We start from the raw sequence: 20,678 nt of genomic DNA on the forward strand, positions 1-20,678 counted from the left end.
GACTTAAGTAAGTAAACTGTTTCATTAGCATTTTTCTGGATAAAAAGTATTTCTTTATCTAGCAGGGTCAGTCCCATTTTTACAGATGAGAAAATGGAGACTCAGAATCTGTCATTTAGGCTTAAAGACTTAAATATAAGACATGACACCATAAAACTCCTAGAATAGAACATAGGCAAAACATTCTCTGACATAAATTGTACCAATGTTTTCTTAGGTCAGTCTCCCAAAGCAATAGAAATAAAAGCAAAAATAAACAAATGGGACCTAATAAAATTTATAAGCCTTTGCACAGCAAAGGAAACCATAAACAAAAAGACAACCTATGGACTGGGAGAAAATATTTGCAAATGATGTGACAGACAAGGGCTTAATTTCCAAAATATACAAACAGCTCATACAACTCAACAAAAAAAAAACCAAACAACCCAATCGAAAAATGGGCAGAAAACCTACATAGACATTTCTCCAAAGAAGAAATACAGATGGCGAATAGGCACATGAAAAGATGCTGAACATCACTAATTATTAGAGAAATGCAAATCAAATCTGCAGTGAGGTACCACCTCACACCAGGCAGAAAAGACATCATTACAAATGTTGGATAGGGTGTGGCGAAAAGGGAACCCTCCTACACTGTTGGTGGGAATGTAAATTGGTGCAGCCACTATGGAGAACAGTATGGAGGTTCCTCAAAAAACTAAAAATAGAGTTGCCATATGATCCAGCAATCCCAGTCCTGGGCATATAGCCAGACAAAACTATAATTCAAAAAGATACGTGCACCCCTATGTCCATAGCCACATTATTTACAATAGCCAAGACATGGAAGCACCCTAAATGTCCACCGACAGAGGAATGGATAAAGAAGATGTGGTATATATACAATGGAATATTACTCAGACATAAAAAAGAATGAAATAATGCCATTTGCAGCAACATGGATGGACCTAGAGATTATCATACTAAGTGAAGTAAGCCAGACAGAGAAAGACAAATATCATATGATATCACTTATAGGTGGAATCTAAAAAAATGATACAAATGAACTTATCTACGAGACAGAAAAGACTCAGTTCTAGAGAACAGACTTGTGGTTGCCAAGGGGAAGGGGTAAGTGGGGGAGGGAAGGACTGGGAGTTTGGGATTAGCAGATACAAACTATTATATACAGGATGGGTAAACAACAAGGTCCTAGTGCAGAGCACAGGGAACTGTATTCAATATCCTGTGATAAACCATAATAGAAAAGAATATGAAAAAGAATATACATATATGTATAACTGAATCACTTTACTTTACAGGAGAAATTAACGTAACATTGTAAATCAACTATACTTCAATAAAATTTAAAAAAAGAATCTGTCATTTACCAGAATTACATCATTGTTTACAGGCCAAATCCAGGATTATTTGTAATAGACATGCTGCCTCACATGATTAAATGTTTTGGGTTTTTTTTGAAATAAAGTGGGTTGGGAGTTTAAAAGAAGCGATGATTAAGTCACATTATAAAAATGTTTTCACCTTGAGAAAGCTTGGAAGATGAGAGGTCCCATTACTCATCTCTCTTTCCTTCAGAAGGAGCTAATCTGATAATTTTTGAAATCGACAAATTATGTCTTTTAAAGAGAAGAATGGCACCTTCTTGTACTTTGCAATCTTTTCTGATTAAATTCTTAAAATCCCTCATTTGGAATTTTACTCATCTAAACCCTTATTTCAAAAACCAGGAAAGAAAGTGGGACATTTTCTGCAGATCATCAAGGAAAGGAACCAAAGAATGTCACCTGTCTGGGAGAATCTAGGCTTTGTTTTTCTCTTCACCAAGCATTTCTTGAGCATTGACCCAAGAGACCATGCTATCTATACGCTAAACATCTACTGCTCCTAGGAAGGAGTGAACATGTTATTATTTTTTAATTGATGTATAGTTGATTTAAAATGTATTAGTTTCAGGTATACAGCACAGTGATTCAATATTTTTATAGATTATATTCCATTTAAAGTTTAGGAGTGGAAATTTTTAAATGGCAGATGGAAAAGATCATCTCAACTTCAAATGAAGTGTATAAAATAGACTTTTATACTCATAATCATCCTCTTCTCTTAGATATCTGTGCCTTGGGGATCAACTCATTCTGTAAACTTACATGTGTAATACTTTCTTACTTGGGAAAATTGAGATCATTTGGATACACTAAAGAGCGGTTTTAGTGAGAAAACAGACAAGGAGAAGATTTTTAAAGTGCCAACCCTTAGTAGAATTCTATGCACAGAGGACCAGGTCTCTGGCCACCTATGTGAAACCCTCTGTTATATCCACTTAGAGCCCAACAACTTCTCTCTTTCTTAACGTTCACCAAGAGTTTTAATTGTCCACTCATTTTGTGACTATTTAATCCGTAAGAGTCTCTCTGGGGAGCCTTCACTAGACTACAGTCTCCATAAAAGTAGAGATTTTATTTCTACTCTATTAATACTATATCCCCCAGTACTAAGCAATGTGATTAAGTGTTAAAGAAATGTCTATTGGATGAATGAATGGTCATGTTAAGGAATGCTGTTTTAAATACAGTACTTAGGTTTAGTTCAATCTTTATATATTATTCATTAGCTACTAAAAGAGCACCTGAATCACTCATGATGTTCTTTTTGTTTGTTCTACAGTCAACTTTGACCACTTTGAAATTTTAAGAGCCATTGGAAAAGGCAGTTTTGGGAAGGTGAGAACCAAAATGATTAACCAATAATGGGGTATGTAGCTCAGAGAACAGAGAGCCCAAGAAGGTTCAGATTAGTTACTGGGACCACAGTAAATGATAATTCAGAGATGTTTTCATAATGGGTTTTTATAAAATTATTACCACAGTTTGAGCAAAGTATGAGACAGGCAGCTACATAATGAACATGTATGTTCTCAGAATTATCTCAAAGTCAAATCAGTTTACTCACTAGGGTTGGAGGCTTTCTCTACACTAGTGGGGAGCGTAAGATTTCATAATCATTTGCAAGTTGTACCAGTACATTCAGTAACAGTTGTCTTGTCAGTATAAGAATTAAATATTTTCATGTGGGAAAGAAGCCACCTGATTTCTGTTTTCCCCAATTGTACCATAGTTCTATTTTTAAAAAACCTACCATAAAAATCCTACCATAAAATTCATACACATTCAGTCCAATTCTTTGTAAGAATCTTCTAGATTCATATCCTGATTACTATTGTGTCTTGTGGAAACATACTTTAACAGAATACCTCATATTTCATAGTGAACTTGCATTTTAGAATCATCTGCTGTTGACTTTATCAGGCATTATATGAACCTCTAAAAGAGTTTCACAAACATGCACATCACGCTTCGTGTTTTTCCTCATGCTTCAAGTCCTTTTTGGTTGTATCACCTGTGGCTGTCAACAGAAATTCTCGCACAGTATTGTTCATCTTGACAGTTTAGTCATGCCTATTTTGGTCACTAAAAAGCAGAATAAGGATGCTGTTAGTTATTGGAAGATTCCTGACATGGAGGCAGCTATTTTCCCCAAAATGCTGTCTTAAAAATCCCCAAAAGCAAAAACAGGCAAACTTGTTTGAGAAGGCAGAGATTTAGAAATTGACTTGGTACAGGGGAAGAAAGTGCAATTTTTTACTCTGAAATCAGAGCTAAGTGGCAACTTTAACATCAGAGAATTTGCAAGTGATGGGGCCTCCATGCTGTGATAAACGGTCTTGTTCTGTCTCATTCCCACGATCCATCATCTCCCTAATCACTTTCTCACTCTGGTTGGCACCATTAGGTCTGCATCGTACAGAAGAACGATACCAAGAAGATGTATGCGATGAAGTACATGAACAAACAAAAGTGTGTGGAGCGCAATGAAGTGAGGAATGTCTTCAAGGAGCTCCAGATCATGCAGGGGCTGGAGCATCCTTTCCTGGTTAATTTGTGGTAAGTGGCTTTTCTTGGACCTCTGAATGGGACACTCCTACCTTCACCCCCAAATCCTCTTACATAAACACATCCTAATTTCTACGTGTGCATTGGCAAAACCCTCATTGGGATCTTCCTCGGGACTTTCGTTCGCCTTGGCTTCTTTGACTTTATAAAGAAACAAAAATGTTATATTATCACCAGTAAATACTGCTCAGTTCAGTTGCCATATTTCCCCTTGTCCTTGAGGTCAGTATTTTTTTTTTAAAGCATTGTCATTCAATAGGCTGGCAAGGAATGAGTTCAGATGTCTTCTCACTCATTAGGTCTTTTTCCCCCTTCCTCGTGGGGCAGGGACTTGGAGTGCAAAGTACGGCATCACTGGCAGAGATGAGGTTGACTGTTAGGACTTGTACAAAACACTTTCTTCTTAAAGTGATTGGCAATCAACCTTTTTTCCTTGCAGCATACTTCTTAAGCAGCCACATATATACCTGTGGGTTGGAAAAGGACGGGTGCTGCCTTTCTCACCAAATAGACTTTAACACAACCGGAGCTAATTTATGTCAGTAGCTAGACATTAAATGACTGATCTGCTCTCAAAGCCATTATCATAATCCAAGCCTTAGAAGACAGCGGAGACGCTTGCATTATCTACTGCTTCCTGCTCTCTTCTTACCCATGGAGGTCTCTATGTGGCTGGCTCATTTTGCTCTACATTTTAATGCATCCATTATGTTAAGAGCCAGTTCTTAAAGCTAATTCAGTATGACTGTTATTTAAATATGTATACCAAGCAGTTCTTACTTACTAGCAAAGGGGAAAAAAAAAAGAGATCTCTATTCAGAGAATACTAATGGAAAAATCATCGAAATGTCACTGTGTGTTTAGGGAGATTCTCTAGAGTAATCAGTGCCTAAAACCTGTCTCCCCCCATCTTTAATTTATACAGTTCACTTAATACACAATTTGCTTGAAGACTCTATGCCACAGTTGAAAAGAAGATGGTTCTGTGTGACTTGGAAATAGGTCTGTTAGGGTTTATGCACTGTTCAGACATGGGGAAGCTCATTTTGGCCCAGCCTTGGTGTATTTAATCAGTATTTTACAATGGCCTCTTCACAATGCTGCCATGTGAAGAGTTAAATGGATGCAGCTCTTTCTTCCCCGTCCTTAGCAATCATCAAATTGCCTTTTTTTCCCTCTCTTCACAATGATGATCCTCCCTTTGTTCAAACTCACACTGTCCTCCTTCAAAAGTTCAACCAACTAATTTTCTTCTTTTAAGACCAGGAAACCTTTGTAAGGGCACATGTACCATTTTGCCCTCTCATGCTTGTCTGTCATCCCTGAGCAGGCCACGTTGATTTCATTCTATTCCCTTTTTTTTTTTTTTTAATAACATGAGTGTTGTGAGACTTTAAGCTGGCCAAAGAGTATGGATTTTGCTACTTGCTCACTTGGTTTCACTCCAGACATCATTCTCTCGTCTGTGCATCCTGACTTGGCAATAACAGGACATATATCCTATTCTACCCTTCTTCTCACTTCTGACACTGAATCTTACAGCAGAATCCTGGGCACCATTAACATGATAGAAGAGAGAGAAGAGACAGCTCCACCCCCATGATTCTAATACCACATTCAGAACTGGAAACTGATAAGGGACATTCCCAAAGGTACAGCAGAAACCCCTTTGTCTTTCAAACCTTGAGATAAAAGTCTTCCGACTTCAGCATCTTTTCTCCTTCTAATAAATGCTTTCTGCCTTACTCAGTACAGCATAGTAAATATAAGTGATCTTTCCACAACTATTAAGCACCTTGCAGTGCTTCAGGAGGTGTGGCTGTAATTTACTTTATCATTTTTAAGTCCCATTGTTATAAGATACGCTTAATGTGTGTAATTCGGGTTGTTTCTATGAGTGAAGTATGATCAAGTGCTCTGCCCGGTGCCCAGCACACAGTAAGCATCTTACAAACGGTAGCTCTTAATTTCCTTGCTCCGTTAAGGCATAGCATTCTCAAGTGCCCATCACTGGTGGCCAGTGTGGAACTCCAAAAGACAAATCTGAAGGGTGCTGGTCCCAAGGCATCCTGGCAAGCTGTGTGTGGTGAAGGAAGGGGGGAAGAGCCTTCAACTCATTCCCTGTAAGAGCTTATGTTTGTTTTGTCTTCCACCTGCATTCTGCAAATCAAAGAAAAGATTCCCTGTGTATTATGTACAATTGAATCAAGATTTTTCTATCCTGGGTTTAACTAGACTGAGCCTTATATCCCCAAAACTTCAGGAGCCGATTTTCTTAAGAAGCATTGTATGATTAACAAAATAATAGCAACATTTTTTAGACACTCATGTACTTCTGTACCCATTCATGTACTCTCTTTTGCTGATACGTTGTGTTGGCCTGCCAATATTGCTTTTATTTATTTATTTATTTTTTAACATCTTTATTGGGGTATAATTGCTTTACAATGGTGTGTTAGTTTCTGCTTTATAACAAAGTGAATCAGTCATACATAAACATATGTTCCCATATGTCTTCCCTCTTGCGTCTCCCAGTATTGCTTTTAATAATAATCTTCTCAGGGATGCTCAAAATGTCCTCTGGGGATGTGTTCAGAAAATTCTGGTTTTCAGGTTGAAGGAAAACACAAATTGTTTCTCTTTCAAGCAGGTTTTACACTAACGTTAAGACGTTGGTTTATGACTATATTGGTATAAACACAGACACATACGATCTTTGAAAACTTTTCTGCTCATTGCAAGTTGAAAAACAGAAAATCACATAGAGAACTGAAAATTCTCCAATAATCCTATCACCTTGAAACCACTCCTAACAGTGTGGACTTTCCAGTAAAATGTCTGCATCTGATTATGCATGAGTCCCATTCATTCCTTCATTCATGTATATATTTCCGGAGCATCACGATTTATAATCAGGGTTGCCAGATAAAATACAGGATGCATAATTAGATTTGAATTTCAGATAAATAACCAATAACTTTTAGTATATGTCCCAAGGATCACACAGGACATATTTTAAGTAAAAATTACTCATTATGTGAATTTCTAATTTGTGGGCATGTTGTATTTTTACTTGCTCAACCTAGGGACCCTAATTGTAACAGAGGCCCGTACCGTGGGGACGCAGTACTGAGTACAAATAGCGTGTGAATATATCAACTATGAGAAGTGCATGAAGGAACTAAGTAGAAAGAGGGGTGTGGGTGGTATGTTTTGAGGGTTTTCAGGGAAGGAAGGTCACTAGTCTGGGAGCATCAGTGTTAAGGGTGGAAGAACCTTCTGAATTAAAGTTCAGCCTCTCCAGACCTGGCCCGACTCAGAACACAGTTATCAGATAAAGGCCATGTTATAAAGTGAAGGCTGCCCGACAGGGCTGACATCCAAGAAAAGCAAATACAATCTTCCTGCGAGCCCCTCCCTGAGGGCCTCTAAACAAAGCCCTGGCAACCCACAGCCCGCAAAACAAGCGCCTGAGTCCTGCCCGGCACAGCCGATCCCCAGGCGGCTTTTGTTCACTGAGATTAAGCCTGCAGCTGCGCACAGCCACTCAGGGCTCCGAGCTCTCACCGGTGTCTCCCGTTCCTCCCGTCCCGTGAACCCCAAGGGTCCTCGTGTGATTTCAGAAAATGAGAAGATGCGATTGTCTGTGTTAAATGAAAAGGACCATGGGTACTGGGAGTGCGAAAAGGGAGCCCCGTGAGATAGCTCAACACAGTCACATAAATGAGTTCCCTGGAAGCAACCTCTATCATCTGTGACTCAGAGTGCCAGCACCTCTTCACACAATCAGAGACCTTTGAGAACTCAGGGCAGCCTTCAGAGTCCCAGCATCAACCATAATAGCTTCTATTACTTTGGGTTTTACATATATGTTCTCGTGTATTCATCCCAACAACCTACGTGGATGGGGATTATTCTTCCCATTTTACACCTGAAGAAACTGAGGCTCAGAGAGGTTACACCATTTCCCCAGAGTCACACAGCCAGGACCCAAACCCAGGAATCCTGATTTCAAAGACCCTGCTCTTCCTGCTATCCTCTACCCTCCCCCACAGATGTCTTGTGAGACTCTTACAAAATACGTACAGAAATGCAATTTATTTGTTGATCTTTCTCCACACCCCACCAGAATACAAACTCCATGACGCAGATACGTTAGCATCTTTTGTTTACTGCCTCACTCTCCAGCTCCTACAATAGTGCCCAGCTCACAGAAAGGGCTCAATAAATATATGTTGAATGAATGAATGAACAAACGAAGTGAATTAGCAGCGGGACTCGTCTTCTGGCTCCTGGTTTTTTGCTCTTTGCCCATCATACCTCTGCCACCTCTTGCACACTCACACACAGCCCCATATAATCATGCCCATTCCAGATTCTTGGTAGGCCCTGAGGTCAGAGGGACCCGAGTTTGAATCCCTGTTTCGCCACTTGCTAACTGTGTACACGAAGCAAGTTACATTATGTGTTTTTCTTGGTTTCCTCATCTATAATTGGGAATTAGAGCAATAGCCATAGCAGAAGGTACTGATACGAATAAGAACATGTATATAAGGCATCTCAAACACAGTAGATATTTAATAAATGATGGCTTTAAACAAACAACTCTGCGGCCCCTCCCAGAAATGACATGACCCCCCTGCCCCCATAGCCAGAGACGATTCTAAAGATTCTTAGGCGGACAGAGGCACCTGAACTTGAGCTGGCTTGGGCATTAGAAAGTCTTTTGTTCTAAAATTTTAACTCAAACAATTTCTTTGAATCTAAAATAAATGTCTTGATATAAAATAAGGAACTACAGAATGTTCTAATGAAAATAACAAATACCCATATATCGTCACTCAGAATAACTGTTGTAATAGTTTTCTATTGCTGCTTTAACAAATTACCGCCCACACAAAACAACAACAACAAATTACCACCAACACAGTGGTTTAAAACAACAGGAATTGAAGTAGCTGAGGTTAAAGCTATTTTCGTAATATAATGAAAACATTCTTTTCCTTTTGCCCTGCATGGTTATTTGCACTGAAACTTCACAGGCAAAACTAATCAGAACAATGATTACCTATGGAATGTAGAGATTAACTAGAAGGTTGCATGTGGAAAACTTAGGGAGTGATTGAAAGATTCCATTATCTTTATTGTGGCGTTGCTCCTAGGAGACTATATATTTGTAAAAATTCATTACATTTTATACTTAATATCTGTGCATTTCACTATAATTTTCCCTCATTAAAAGAATATGGAAAATTTTTTTTAAAACACAGATGTATTATATTACAATTCTGGAGGTCAGAAGTGCAAAATCAGTCTTCCTGAGCTAAAACCAAGCTATCAGCAGGGCTGTGTTCCTTCTGAAGGCTCTGCGGGGAGGACTTACTTCCTTACCTTTTCCAGCTTCTCCGGGCTGCCTGCATGCCTCGGTTCATGGCTCCTTCTTCCATCTTCAAACCTCTCTCTGACCTTCTGCCTTCCTCTTCCACCTTTTAAGGACTCCTGTGATTGCACTGGGCCCACCTGGTGATGATGATTCTTGCCCAAGCTCTAGCCACTCTCCACTGGGCTCTCTTCTCAGCTAGGCCTCAATCCTACCCAATAAAGACTTGAACAAAACACTAACATTCCTTTTAGGGCTTCCCTGGTGGCGCAGTGGTTGAGAGTCGGCCTGCCGATGCAGGGCACACGGGTTCGTGCCCCGGTCTGGGAGGATCCCACATGCTGCGGAGCGGCTGGGCTCGTGAGCCATGGCCGCTGAGCCTGCGCGTCCGGAGCCTGCGCGTCCGGAGCCTGTGCTCCGCAACGGGAGAGGCCACAACAGTGAGAGGCCCGCGTACCGCAAAAAAAAAAAAAAAGAAAAACACTAACATTCTTTTTAACAGCTCAAGGCCTCATCCTAGGATGACCCTAGCCCACTTATAGTGCTTGCCTGAGAAAACTCAAGGCTGGAGAAAAATTTACTGTTTGCTCCACGAACACTTGAAGACAGGGCCCCTGTCTCCCAGCCACTGCGGAAGGGGAGGAGCCCAATTTCCATACACGGCGTCAGTTAACAAACCAGGTGGGATTCACGCGGACCAACCCCACCTTCCCAGTTTTTGTAAGTTTTCACTTGCTGGCTCTTCTGAGCCCCCGCTCACCACCCTCTCTATTCCCTATTCAACAAATCAAAGTTGAGTTCAGTTCACAACTGGACTCTTTCTTTTTTTTTTACATCTTTATTAGAGTATAATTGCTTTACAATGGTGTGTTAGTTTCTGCTTTATAGCAAAGTGAATCACTTATACATATACATGTGGACTCTTTCTATTGCAGTAGGATATTACGGACTAAACTCTCTCCTTACTACTTTAACCAGTGTCAGCTTTGTTAACTTAGGAAGAGATGTGATTAAATTAAGGATCTTGAGAAGGGGAGATTATCCTGAATTATCCAGTGTTGTCATAGGAAGAAGTTGTCCCTGATGAACCTGGATAGTTGGGGAAGAAGGAAGCAGTCCCTGAAGAAGAACTTGGCAGACAACAGTGTTATCGTGTGGCCAATATATAGTACTTGTTCCATATAGTTGTTGACTGACTGACTGTTGGGCTAATGGCCAAGGAACTGGATCTTTATAATGCAGACTTATTCATTTATTCCTCAATATTACAAAGGATTCCTTAGAAATTCATTGGAAGAATATGTGGTAGCTTACATAGTATCAGAAGTAAAGCTTGAAGAAGCAGGTCTCAGGAGGGTGAGGGACAAAGGCAGTTCTGGGACTCTAGGTAGCAGGAAGTAATGGACAGAAGTGCAAAATCAGTCTTCCTGAGCTAAAACCAAGCTATCACAGGGCTGTGTTCCTTCTGAAGGCTCTAGGGAAGAGGACTTACTTCCTTACCTTTTCCAGCTTCTCCGGGCTGCCTGCATGCAGGGTATCTCAGCTGGGATGAATCAGCTCCAGCCAATTTTCTAACCTTGCATCACGGACTCAACGTTCAAAGTCCTGGGAGGGAATCCAACTGGACTTGCTCAGAAACATGCTTACCCCTTGGCTAGAAGAAAGAGTGAAACAAATAATGACTCCTAGATTGTTGGCCGGAAAAACTTGGTGAATAATTGTGTCATTCACTGAAGAGGAGCAGATTCATTGTCAAAATCAAGAACTCTCTTTAATTAACAAGAACTCTCTGTTGACTTTGAGCTGCATCTTAGTCATGCTGTTGAATAGGCATTGAGTCTGGTGCTCAGAAGAGAAATCGAGTCAAAGGAGAAGTCCCACAAAACATGAATATGGGAATCATTGGCTTATAGGTGCTATTTAAATCAGAGACTTGAAGGAAGCACCTTTGGAGGGAGATTACATTAAAAAAAAGGGCTGAGGACTCAAGACCTAGAGCATTTAATACAGTAGTTCTGACAGAGGAGGAAGACTCAGGGAACTAGACAAAGAAGGTACTCCCAGGAACCTAGCCAACAAGCTAGGGGTAAATCAGGAGAGAATCCTAGAATCAAGAAAGGAAAGTGTTTCAGAAAAGAAGGCATGTAAACCATTTCAAGTGCTGCAGAGAAGTCAAGAATAAGGAGACAACTGCCCACTGACTTGGGAAGAGATAGATGTGGTGACCTTGATATGAGCCAACTCCAAATGGCTGAACAAAAGGTGGAAGGGAGTGGCTTGATCAGAGCATGGGACTGAGTAATTTTCTTTTTCGAGGGTGGAGTGCAAAGTGGTTTTGTTGTGTTTTGAGATTAATCCATGTTGTCACAAGCAGCAATAGTGTATTGTCATTTCTCTATCATAGTCCACTGTATGAATATCCCATGGCTTATTTATACATCTTACTATTTTTTATTATGCAACACAATTTTTTTTTTTTTTTTTGCGGTTCGCGGGCCTCTCACTGTTGTGGCCTCTCCCTTCGCGGAGCACAGGCTCCGGACGCGCAGGCTCAGCGGCCATGGCTCACGGGCCTAGCCGCTCCATGGCATGTGGGATCTTCCCGGACCAGGGCACAAACCCGCATCCCCTGCATCGGCAGGCGGACTCCCAACCACCACGCCACCAGGGAAGCACTGCAACACAATTTTTAATTGAAGTATAGGTGATATACAGTGTTGTGTTATATATATATATATATCCTTTTTCAGATTCTTTTCCCTTATAGGTTATTACAAAATATTGAGTAATAGTTCCCTGTGCTCTACAGTAGGTCCTTGTTGGTTATCTATTTTATATACAGTAGTGTGTGTATATACATCTTATTACTGATGGATGTTTGGGTTGTTTCCAGTTTGAAACTTTTACAAATAGTCCTGCTGTTAACATTCTTCTTTGTATCTTTTGGTAAACAAAAGTACACACATTTGGGGACAATAAACCTAGGAATTAAATCACTGGATCCTAAGATTTATGTAGGTTTACCTGGCAAACAGTTTTCCAAAGAAGCTGTACCAATTTATATTCACATCAGCAAGATGTGAGAATTCAAGTTACTCTAAAACCTCACCAACACTTGGTATTGTCAGTTTCTTTACATATAGGTGTTCCAGTAAATGTGTTAATTGTATCTCATTTGGTTTCAGATTGAGTTTCCCTGGTGACTTAGAGTTTGGGAACATTTTTATATGCTTATTGGCCATTGGGAACCTGTTCTTGAGAAGTGCTTGAGTTTTTGGTCCATCTTTTTATGGTTTGCCTCTTTTTCTCATTGATCCATAGAAGTTCTTTATATATTCTGTAAACAAGTCTTTTTGAGGATGTAAATTATTTGCCCAATCTGTGACTTACCTTTCCACTCTATAATGATGTTTTTTAAAATAATCATTAAAGCTTGAATTTAAATGTGGTATAATTTATCAACCTTTTCCTTTATGGGTAGTGCTTTCTGTGTCATGTTTAGGTAATCTTTGCCCATACCAATGTGAAAATATCTATCCTGTTTCCTAGAAGCTTTGTTGTTTTAGCTTTTACATTTAGATCTATATTCCAGGACCAAGATTCACTTTCTTTCCCCATATGGCTATCTAATTAACCCAACACCATTTATTGGAGCTTTTATGTTTCCCTTCCTGCATCACAGTAACACATTTGTTATTAGTCATCATATACGTGTGGGTTTCCAGACTTTGTTCTATTGATCTACTTGTGTACCTTGACACATTTATCACACTACCCTAAAGACTACAGCTTCAGACTGGTAAAAGAATTCAGTAAAATAATGCTCCTTCTTGGGCTTCCCTGGTGGCGCGGTGGTTGAGAGTCCGTCTGCCGATGCAGGGGACACGGCTTTGTGCCCCCGTCCGGGAGGATCCCACGTGCCGCGGAGCGGCTGTGCCCCCGAGACATGGCCGCTGAGCCTGCGCGTCCGGAGCCTGTTGCTCCGTGACGGGAGGGGCCACAGCAGTGAGAGGCCCGCGTACCGCAAAAAAAAACCCAAAAAACCCCATAATGCTCCTTCTTGATTATCTTCATTATAGTTGGACCTTTTCAATTCCATATAAATTTCATAATCAGCTTGTCAATTTGTATTTTAAAGCTGCTGTTATTTATATTGGGTTACATTGAATTTATAGACTAGTCCAGGGAGAATTAAAATATTTGAAAACTGTTAAACCTTCCAATTTATCAAATACACACACACATAATTAAGGTATCCCTTAATTTCTGTCTTTAGTTTCAGTTTTTAGTGTAGAGTTCTAGCATATTTGTCTTTAGATTTAGTTCTAGGTATTTAGTGTTTTTAAATTATTATAAATAGTAATTGTTTATCAAAATTTAATTTTCTAGTAGTTTGTTGCTTGTTTACCAAAATACAATTGATTTTCAATATTGATTTTATGTCCAATGACCTTGTTAAATTCTCTTATTCTTTCTACCAGTAGGCCTGTAGATTCTTTTGGACCTTCAATATTTACAATCATGTCATTAACTAACAGTGATATTATTAGTTCTTCCTTTCCCATCTTCTTACCTTTTACTTTCGTGCCCATGTATTTGCATTGAGAACAATGTCGAATATAGCGGACTTCTTATGTGTTTGTCCTGATTTCATGGGGAAGGTTTTAGGGATTTCAAGATTTCGTATGTTTGCTGTAAGCTCTTCGTAGATATCCATGATCACAATAAGAAAGGTTGCATCCAGTCCTAGTTTGCTAGAAGTTTTGATCATGAACGGGTATTAAATTTTGTCAAATGTGTTTTTGTTTTATCAAGATCATTTCTATTATGTGGTGAAGTAAATTAATTGATCTGCAAATCTTAAAACAACCTTGATCCTAAAATAAACCCTAGTTGGTCATGTTCTATTATCCTTTTGTATCTATCACTAGACACTATAACACATATTTTTAAGTATTTATTTTTATATATTATTTTTATTTATCAACATTTATTTTATTATGTATACTATATATATTTTTTTCAAATGTGCATAAGCAAGATTGAATGCAGAGTATGAGCCCATCAAGAGGAAGGACCTGGTAACGTAGGATAGAAAAGGGAAGATAGCTAGAGCAAGCTGCTGAATGTGGAGAGATGGATGTGATTCAGGGCACAGCTAAGTGTGCTGGCCTTAGGGAGAAGCCAGGGCACTTCTTTCACTGTACTAGGACAGAAGGCAGAGTACGTAACTGTATATATTCCTGAAGTGGTGTATTTGTTGCTGGGCAGATGAAGTAGTTCTCATGCCATTGCCTCTGTGACACATGAGTTACCAACTGAGAATGAGGAATGGGCCCAGGATAGGAAATTTTGAGGAGAAAAGCTAAGTGACTGAAAGTATAAAATCAATAGAGAATTAGGACTTTCTTAATATCTATTTGAGACTTGTGGTTAAAAATGTAAGTGAATCCAGTCAGCACTGTTTGTGTTTTTTCTCCTCAGAGTGCACTTAATGGATATTAGTTTGTTTTCTGTTGCTGTTTTAAAGCATATAGGTGTGTTTAATCAGGATTGGAGTCTAGCTGGGAGAGGTATCTTCACTATGACAGAATTTGATGAATTGAAAAACATATTTGAGGGAGTAGACTCAAGAAGTAGACTCCTGGGGGAAACTTAAGGAAATCATACATTCGTGAAGTCTAAGACAGTTAATATTTTTGAGGTGTTATGCTAAAATATTACATGCATTATCTCATACATCTTCAAATACTAGTTCCTATAAAATAGGAATAGTATTTGTCCCCTTATAAATGTGAGTAAGCTGAAGATGCGAGGTTTGATTCCTTGCCAAACTGCAAAACCAGAAAGTCATAGCACATCTAGATCCTACATCCCACCCCCAAATTCTTTAAAACACTTAGTGTTAACTTATATTTTATTTTAATGTTGCTTATCCATGTATCATTACTTCCAAAACTCTGAAACTGAACTTTAAAAAATTATACACCACTGCAAAATCAATTTTTAAAAATTTCAAGAGCCTTTTAGCATGATGAGTTATGATGTTTTAGAGAAACAAAATCAGCACTTGCAACTTAATATATTTCAGTTTGAGATTAAAAAAAAAAAAACATTATGCCTATTCCTGCTTTCCTGGTAGAGTTCCAAGGGCTGGATATCAGAACTAGAGTTGCATGGAAAGCCTCATGAGATGGGAGCAGAGACAGGAAAGATCAAAACATTTCTGAAGATGCAATTGATCTAGTTGGACTGTAAACACTAGTCAGGTAATCAGAAGTGGGATGCATGACAAATGAGAGGCTAGGAGAAGGGCACGGAGGGCAAAGTGAGAATCTCTGTATTTGGTAGTGGCACTGGGAAGTCCTCTGCCTGCCCTGGAATTCTGAGACAGGGGCAGCTAGGTCAGTAAGGAAATAAATTGCTTTTCTGGCTAGAGAGGCAGAGGGGTAGATGATACCATGAGCCAGATGAACTTGCCCTCTCTCCACTTCATCCACTCTGGAGAAATGACCAATCAAAATGTATGACTCAGCACGTCCTGGAACCCTCTCAGCCCAGCCAGGACCTGCCCAGCCACTCTCTGAATCACAAGTGGTAATTTGTGATCCATCAGTGACCCAAACTCATCCCCTTGGATTGTCTCTCTGCTGGAAGTCTACAGTTCTCCAGAAGCACAAAAAGTGTTCACTTCTAACATTTTTTTCTCTGGACCCCTGCTAAATTCTCTGGGTAAGAGTCTGATCTAATTGTTCCTCATTATCGTCTGAGCTTGGGGCTTGGCTTTTCTTTTTATATGGGTGGCAAGATGTTGTTATTCCCCTTTGCCTGTTTACTGGCTACATTATTCTCTGAGGTAGCTATCTCAAGAGAATCTGGAGAAGATAATAATAGTTATATTTTCCCCAGAGAAGCTTCATAAATACATCTCCAGAGCCAGCACAGATGAGCTGACAGATCACAAAATAGCATTTAAAGCTCTGCCCAGAGAAAGGTCAGAGCTGGAGGAAATCAGCTATTACATCAGAACATCAGGAAAATAATCTGCAACCTGTTAGGTGTGACATTTAAAAATCATCCACAATCTTTTTCATTGAGTAAATTATGGATTTTTGTTCATTTTATTGGAGGCTATAGGTTATGGTTTGAATCAGGCAAGTAAGTATGTGTATTACTGTCTCTGAGGCTTTTACGATCCCCTGCAATCAAAATTAGGTCCTTCCGTTAGTTTCTAGTACAGTATCCTGCACTTTTCCTTCAAAGCCCTTACCACATTTTATAACTACATATTTGCTTATGCAAATATTTATGTTGTATAGATGATTAGGTTTAAGATGAAGGAAACCATGTTCCTTGGTTTACTCTTCTAGCCTCATCACCTGTATGATAAATATACAATAACTAGTTGTAAAATGGCCACTGAATAAACAAGTGTTCATTATGTATCAAGCTAATAATGTATGCTGGGTTGCTGATGGATGGAGATGAGCAAAGCACAGACTCCTCAAAGTGTTCAGTCAAATGAGGAATTCAGGCAAAAAGAAACCTAATGGTTATGATACAATACAATACAGTGCAACCATCTATAGCTAGGTTCCTGGAGTGTTCTGTAACAGAGAAATGGCTGGGTGCTGTGGAAGGGCAAAGAGGGATAACATCTAATTTATGTTTGGCAGGAAGAGGTCAGGAAAGACTAACGTAAAGGAGAAATGAACTCAGACAGAGTCTTTATGTCTTGTGAGATGTACATAAAAGCTTCTTCTGGCTAAAAAGGAAGTTTTAATGAACATTTATCATAACTATTATATGGTGGGTTCCTCAAATCCGTTCTATCCACTGCCAAAAAGATCTGTGTAAACTCTAAATTTTACATGTTTATGAATTTTAGATACATGGGTTTTGAACCTGGATATCCTGTACACACAAAATACACAAGGGTGGATGAGGTCATCTATGTGTGTTTTGATGAGGGCATTTAAGGTGTGTTTCTTCCCTTTTAGAACATTATAAGGCTACTTATGAGACAGAGAAAACGCACTTTGTAAGTTTCAAATCTTACTCTACTGCTGGGTTTTTCTGAAGATGGAAACTTGACAACATATTCTAGAGAGAGAATGTGGGGAAATAGGTACTCTCATAAATTCCTGGTGGGGATTCAAAATGATACACCCTCTATGGAGATAATTTGGCAATATAGAGTCTAAAATTACATATGCCTTTATCCTTTGTTTTAACAAACTTTATCTTAGCAAACCCACTTCTAGGAATCTATCTCAAAGTAGTTCTGGCCAAAATACAAAAAGCCAGATGCAAAAAGTTTTTCACTATTGCAGTATCAGTAATAGCAAAAGGCTGGAAACAACCTGAATGTCCTTCAGTAGGGAACAGGTTGAGTAAACAAGTGACACCCATAAAATGCAGCACTACACAGCTGAAAGAGAGAATGAGAAGTATCTTTATATACTTTTATGGCCTGCTGTCCAGAATATACTGTTAAGTGGGAAAAGCAATGTAGCCTCAATTGATCTACAGATTCTACAAAATGCCTATCAAAATCTCAGCTAGATTCTTTGAAAAAAAATGGCAAGCTGATCTTAAAATTCATATATAACTTCAAGGAATCTGAAACTCAAGAAATTCAAGGGAATAGCTAAAACAGTCTTGGAAAAAAACAAGGTTGGAGGGCTCACACATGGTTTCAAAAGTTAATCCAAAGCTACAGTAATCAAGACAGTGTAGTACTGGCGTAACGATGGGTATGAAGCTGAATTGAGAGTCTGAAAACAAACCCTCCATTTAAGATCAATTGACTTTTGACCAGTATGCCAAGACAATTCAATGGGTAAAAAGTCTTTTCAGGGCTTCCCTGGTGGCGCAGTGGTTGAGAGTCCGCCTGCCGATGCAGGGGACACAGGTTCGTGCCCCGATCCGGGAAGATCCCACATGCTGCGGAGCGGCTGGGCCCGTGAGCCATGGCCGCTGAGCCTGTGCGTCCGGAGCCTGTGCTCCGCAGCGGGAGAGGCCACAACAGTGAAGAGGCCCGCATACCAAAAAAAAAAAAAAAAAAGTCTTTTCAACAAATGGTACTGGGACAATGTGATATCCAAATGCAAAAGAATGAAGTTGGACCCCTACCTCACACTATACAAAAATGAACTCAAAATGGATAACAGACCTAAATATAAGAGCTAAAACTAGGGCTTCCCTGGTGGCGCAGTGGTTGAGAGTTCACCTGCCGATGCAGGGGACATGGGTTCGTGCCCCGATCCGGGAAGATCCCACATGCCGCGGAGCGGCTGGGCCCGTGAGCCATGGCCACTGAGCCTGCGCGTCCGGAGTCTGTGCTCCGCAACGGGAGAGCCCACAGCAGTGAGAGGCCCGCGTACCGCAAAAAAAAAAAAAAAAAAAAGTTAAACATAGAATTACCATGCAATCCAGCAATTCCTATTCTAAGTATATACTAAAATAATTGAAAGGGATTCAAACAGATACTTGTACACTAATATTCATAGTGGCGTTATTCATAGTAATCAAATAGTAGAAACAATCCAAATGTCTGTCAACAGATGAATGGAAAAACAAAATGTGGTATATGCATAGAGCAGAATCTTATTCAGCCTAAAAAGGAATGAAATTCTGATACATGCTACATGAATGAACCTTGAACACATTATACTAAGTGAAATAAGCCTGATGCAAAAGGACAAATGTTGTATAATTTCACTTACGTGAGGTGCCTAAAATAGACAAATACATACAGATAGAAACAGAGCTTACCAGGGGTTGGGGAGAGGGAGAATAGGGAGGTATTATTCAATGGGTAGAGTTCTTGTTCGGGATGAAGAAAAAGTTCTGGAAATAGGTAGTGGTGATGATTACGCAACATTGTGAATGTACGCAGTGGCATTAAATTGTACACTTGAAGTGGTTAATATGGTAAATCTTATGTTATATATATTTTACCACAATCAAAAAATATTTTTTAAAAAGTTATTAATAGACAAATGGTGGTATTAAAGAAAACAGAGAGGGATAGGAGATTTTTTCTCAAGATACCTTGTTTTGCAGATTTGACTTTGATTTTATAAAATACAGAAATACTTTATATAACTCTAAAACAAAATGAGAATTTAAAAACAATCCCCCCAGGGCTTCCCTGGTGGCGCAGTGGTTGAGAGTCCGCCTGCCGATGCAGGGGACGCGGGTTCGTGCCCCGGTCCAGGAAGATCCCACATGCCGCGGAGCAGCTAGGCCCGTGAGCCATGGCCGCTGAGCCTGCGTGTCCGGAGCCTGTGCTCCGCAACGGGAGAGGCCACAACAGTGAGAGGCCCACGTACCGCAAAAAAAAAAAAAAAACAATCCCCCCAAATGGAATGTATAATAAAACAAATGAACCCAAGTATCTATCCAGTTTGAGGCATAACCACACAGAAATGTACTTTCAAGTGAGTTTCAGACAATGACTTTATATCATTAGTAGAATTACACCTTAATGACAAAAAAGAATAGCAATATCTTAAGGTGTTTTCAGTGACGGTATTGTTGAAGGTAATGTTTATATTGCTATTCTGAAAGTGTTTTACATCCATTATGGATAAAGCAAACAGCATGGAGGGTAATTTGGTAAAAACTTGAGAGATCTCAATATCTTTGAGAACTAGGATTTTCAGTAAGGAAGAAAGGAGTTACTGATATAATAGTGATGAGATTGGGCTTCCTTGGTGGCGCAGTGGTTGAGAGTCCGCCTGCCGATGCAAGGGACACGGGTTCGTGCCCCAGTCCGGGAGGATCCCTCATGCCGCGGAGCGGCTGGGCCCGCGAGCCATGGCCGCTGAGCCTGCGCGTCTGGAGCCTGTGCTCCGCAACGGGAGAGGCCGGCGTACCGCAAAAAACAAAAAATTGTGATGAGATTAAGAGTCACTGCAGTCTTGAATATAAATTGAAACTATCATTATGAATTTACAGTGCATTTATCTTCAATTACATTTGTGTATGCATATATATATATATTATACCTATACTTATATCAAATATCTGTATCTAATCCTAGCTCTAGCCATTGAAAAGACCTAGTAACAATGACAATCCAATTGTAGCAGACACTTCTATCGCTCAGTCTGGAGGAGGAAATATCTTTTCATATCAGAAAGTCATAAAGCTATCAAAACCTACTAGGGTCATGTCAAAAAAACACATGATCCAACTTGGCTATGTTCCTACTGGCCAAAGAATGGACATCAATAAGGGTGATAACCCATCAAACCCATGATTTCATTATGATTTAAAAAAAAAAACTTACTGTTTGCTTTGGGAGGATTCTAGGAAACCAACAAATCATTTTG

The 20,678-nt window shown here is 39.6% G+C and overlaps 1 protein-coding gene across 1 annotated transcript in view; it reads left to right on the top strand.

Moving 5' to 3' along the window:
• Nucleotides 1–20,678, top strand: part of STK32A (serine/threonine kinase 32A) — a 120,155-nt gene that overhangs the window by 31,635 nt on the left and 67,842 nt on the right. The window contains exons 3-4 of the mRNA XM_019924654.3: nt 2,671–2,726; nt 3,796–3,947. Coding sequence (XP_019780213.1) covers nt 2,671–2,726; nt 3,796–3,947 — 208 coding nt within the window. The remainder of the gene's footprint in view (nt 1–2,670; nt 2,727–3,795; nt 3,948–20,678) is intronic.

This window comes from Tursiops truncatus, chromosome 3 (genome assembly GCF_011762595.2).
Source record: "Tursiops truncatus isolate mTurTru1 chromosome 3, mTurTru1.mat.Y, whole genome shotgun sequence".
Classification (NCBI taxonomy): Eukaryota; Metazoa; Chordata; class Mammalia; order Artiodactyla; family Delphinidae; genus Tursiops; species Tursiops truncatus.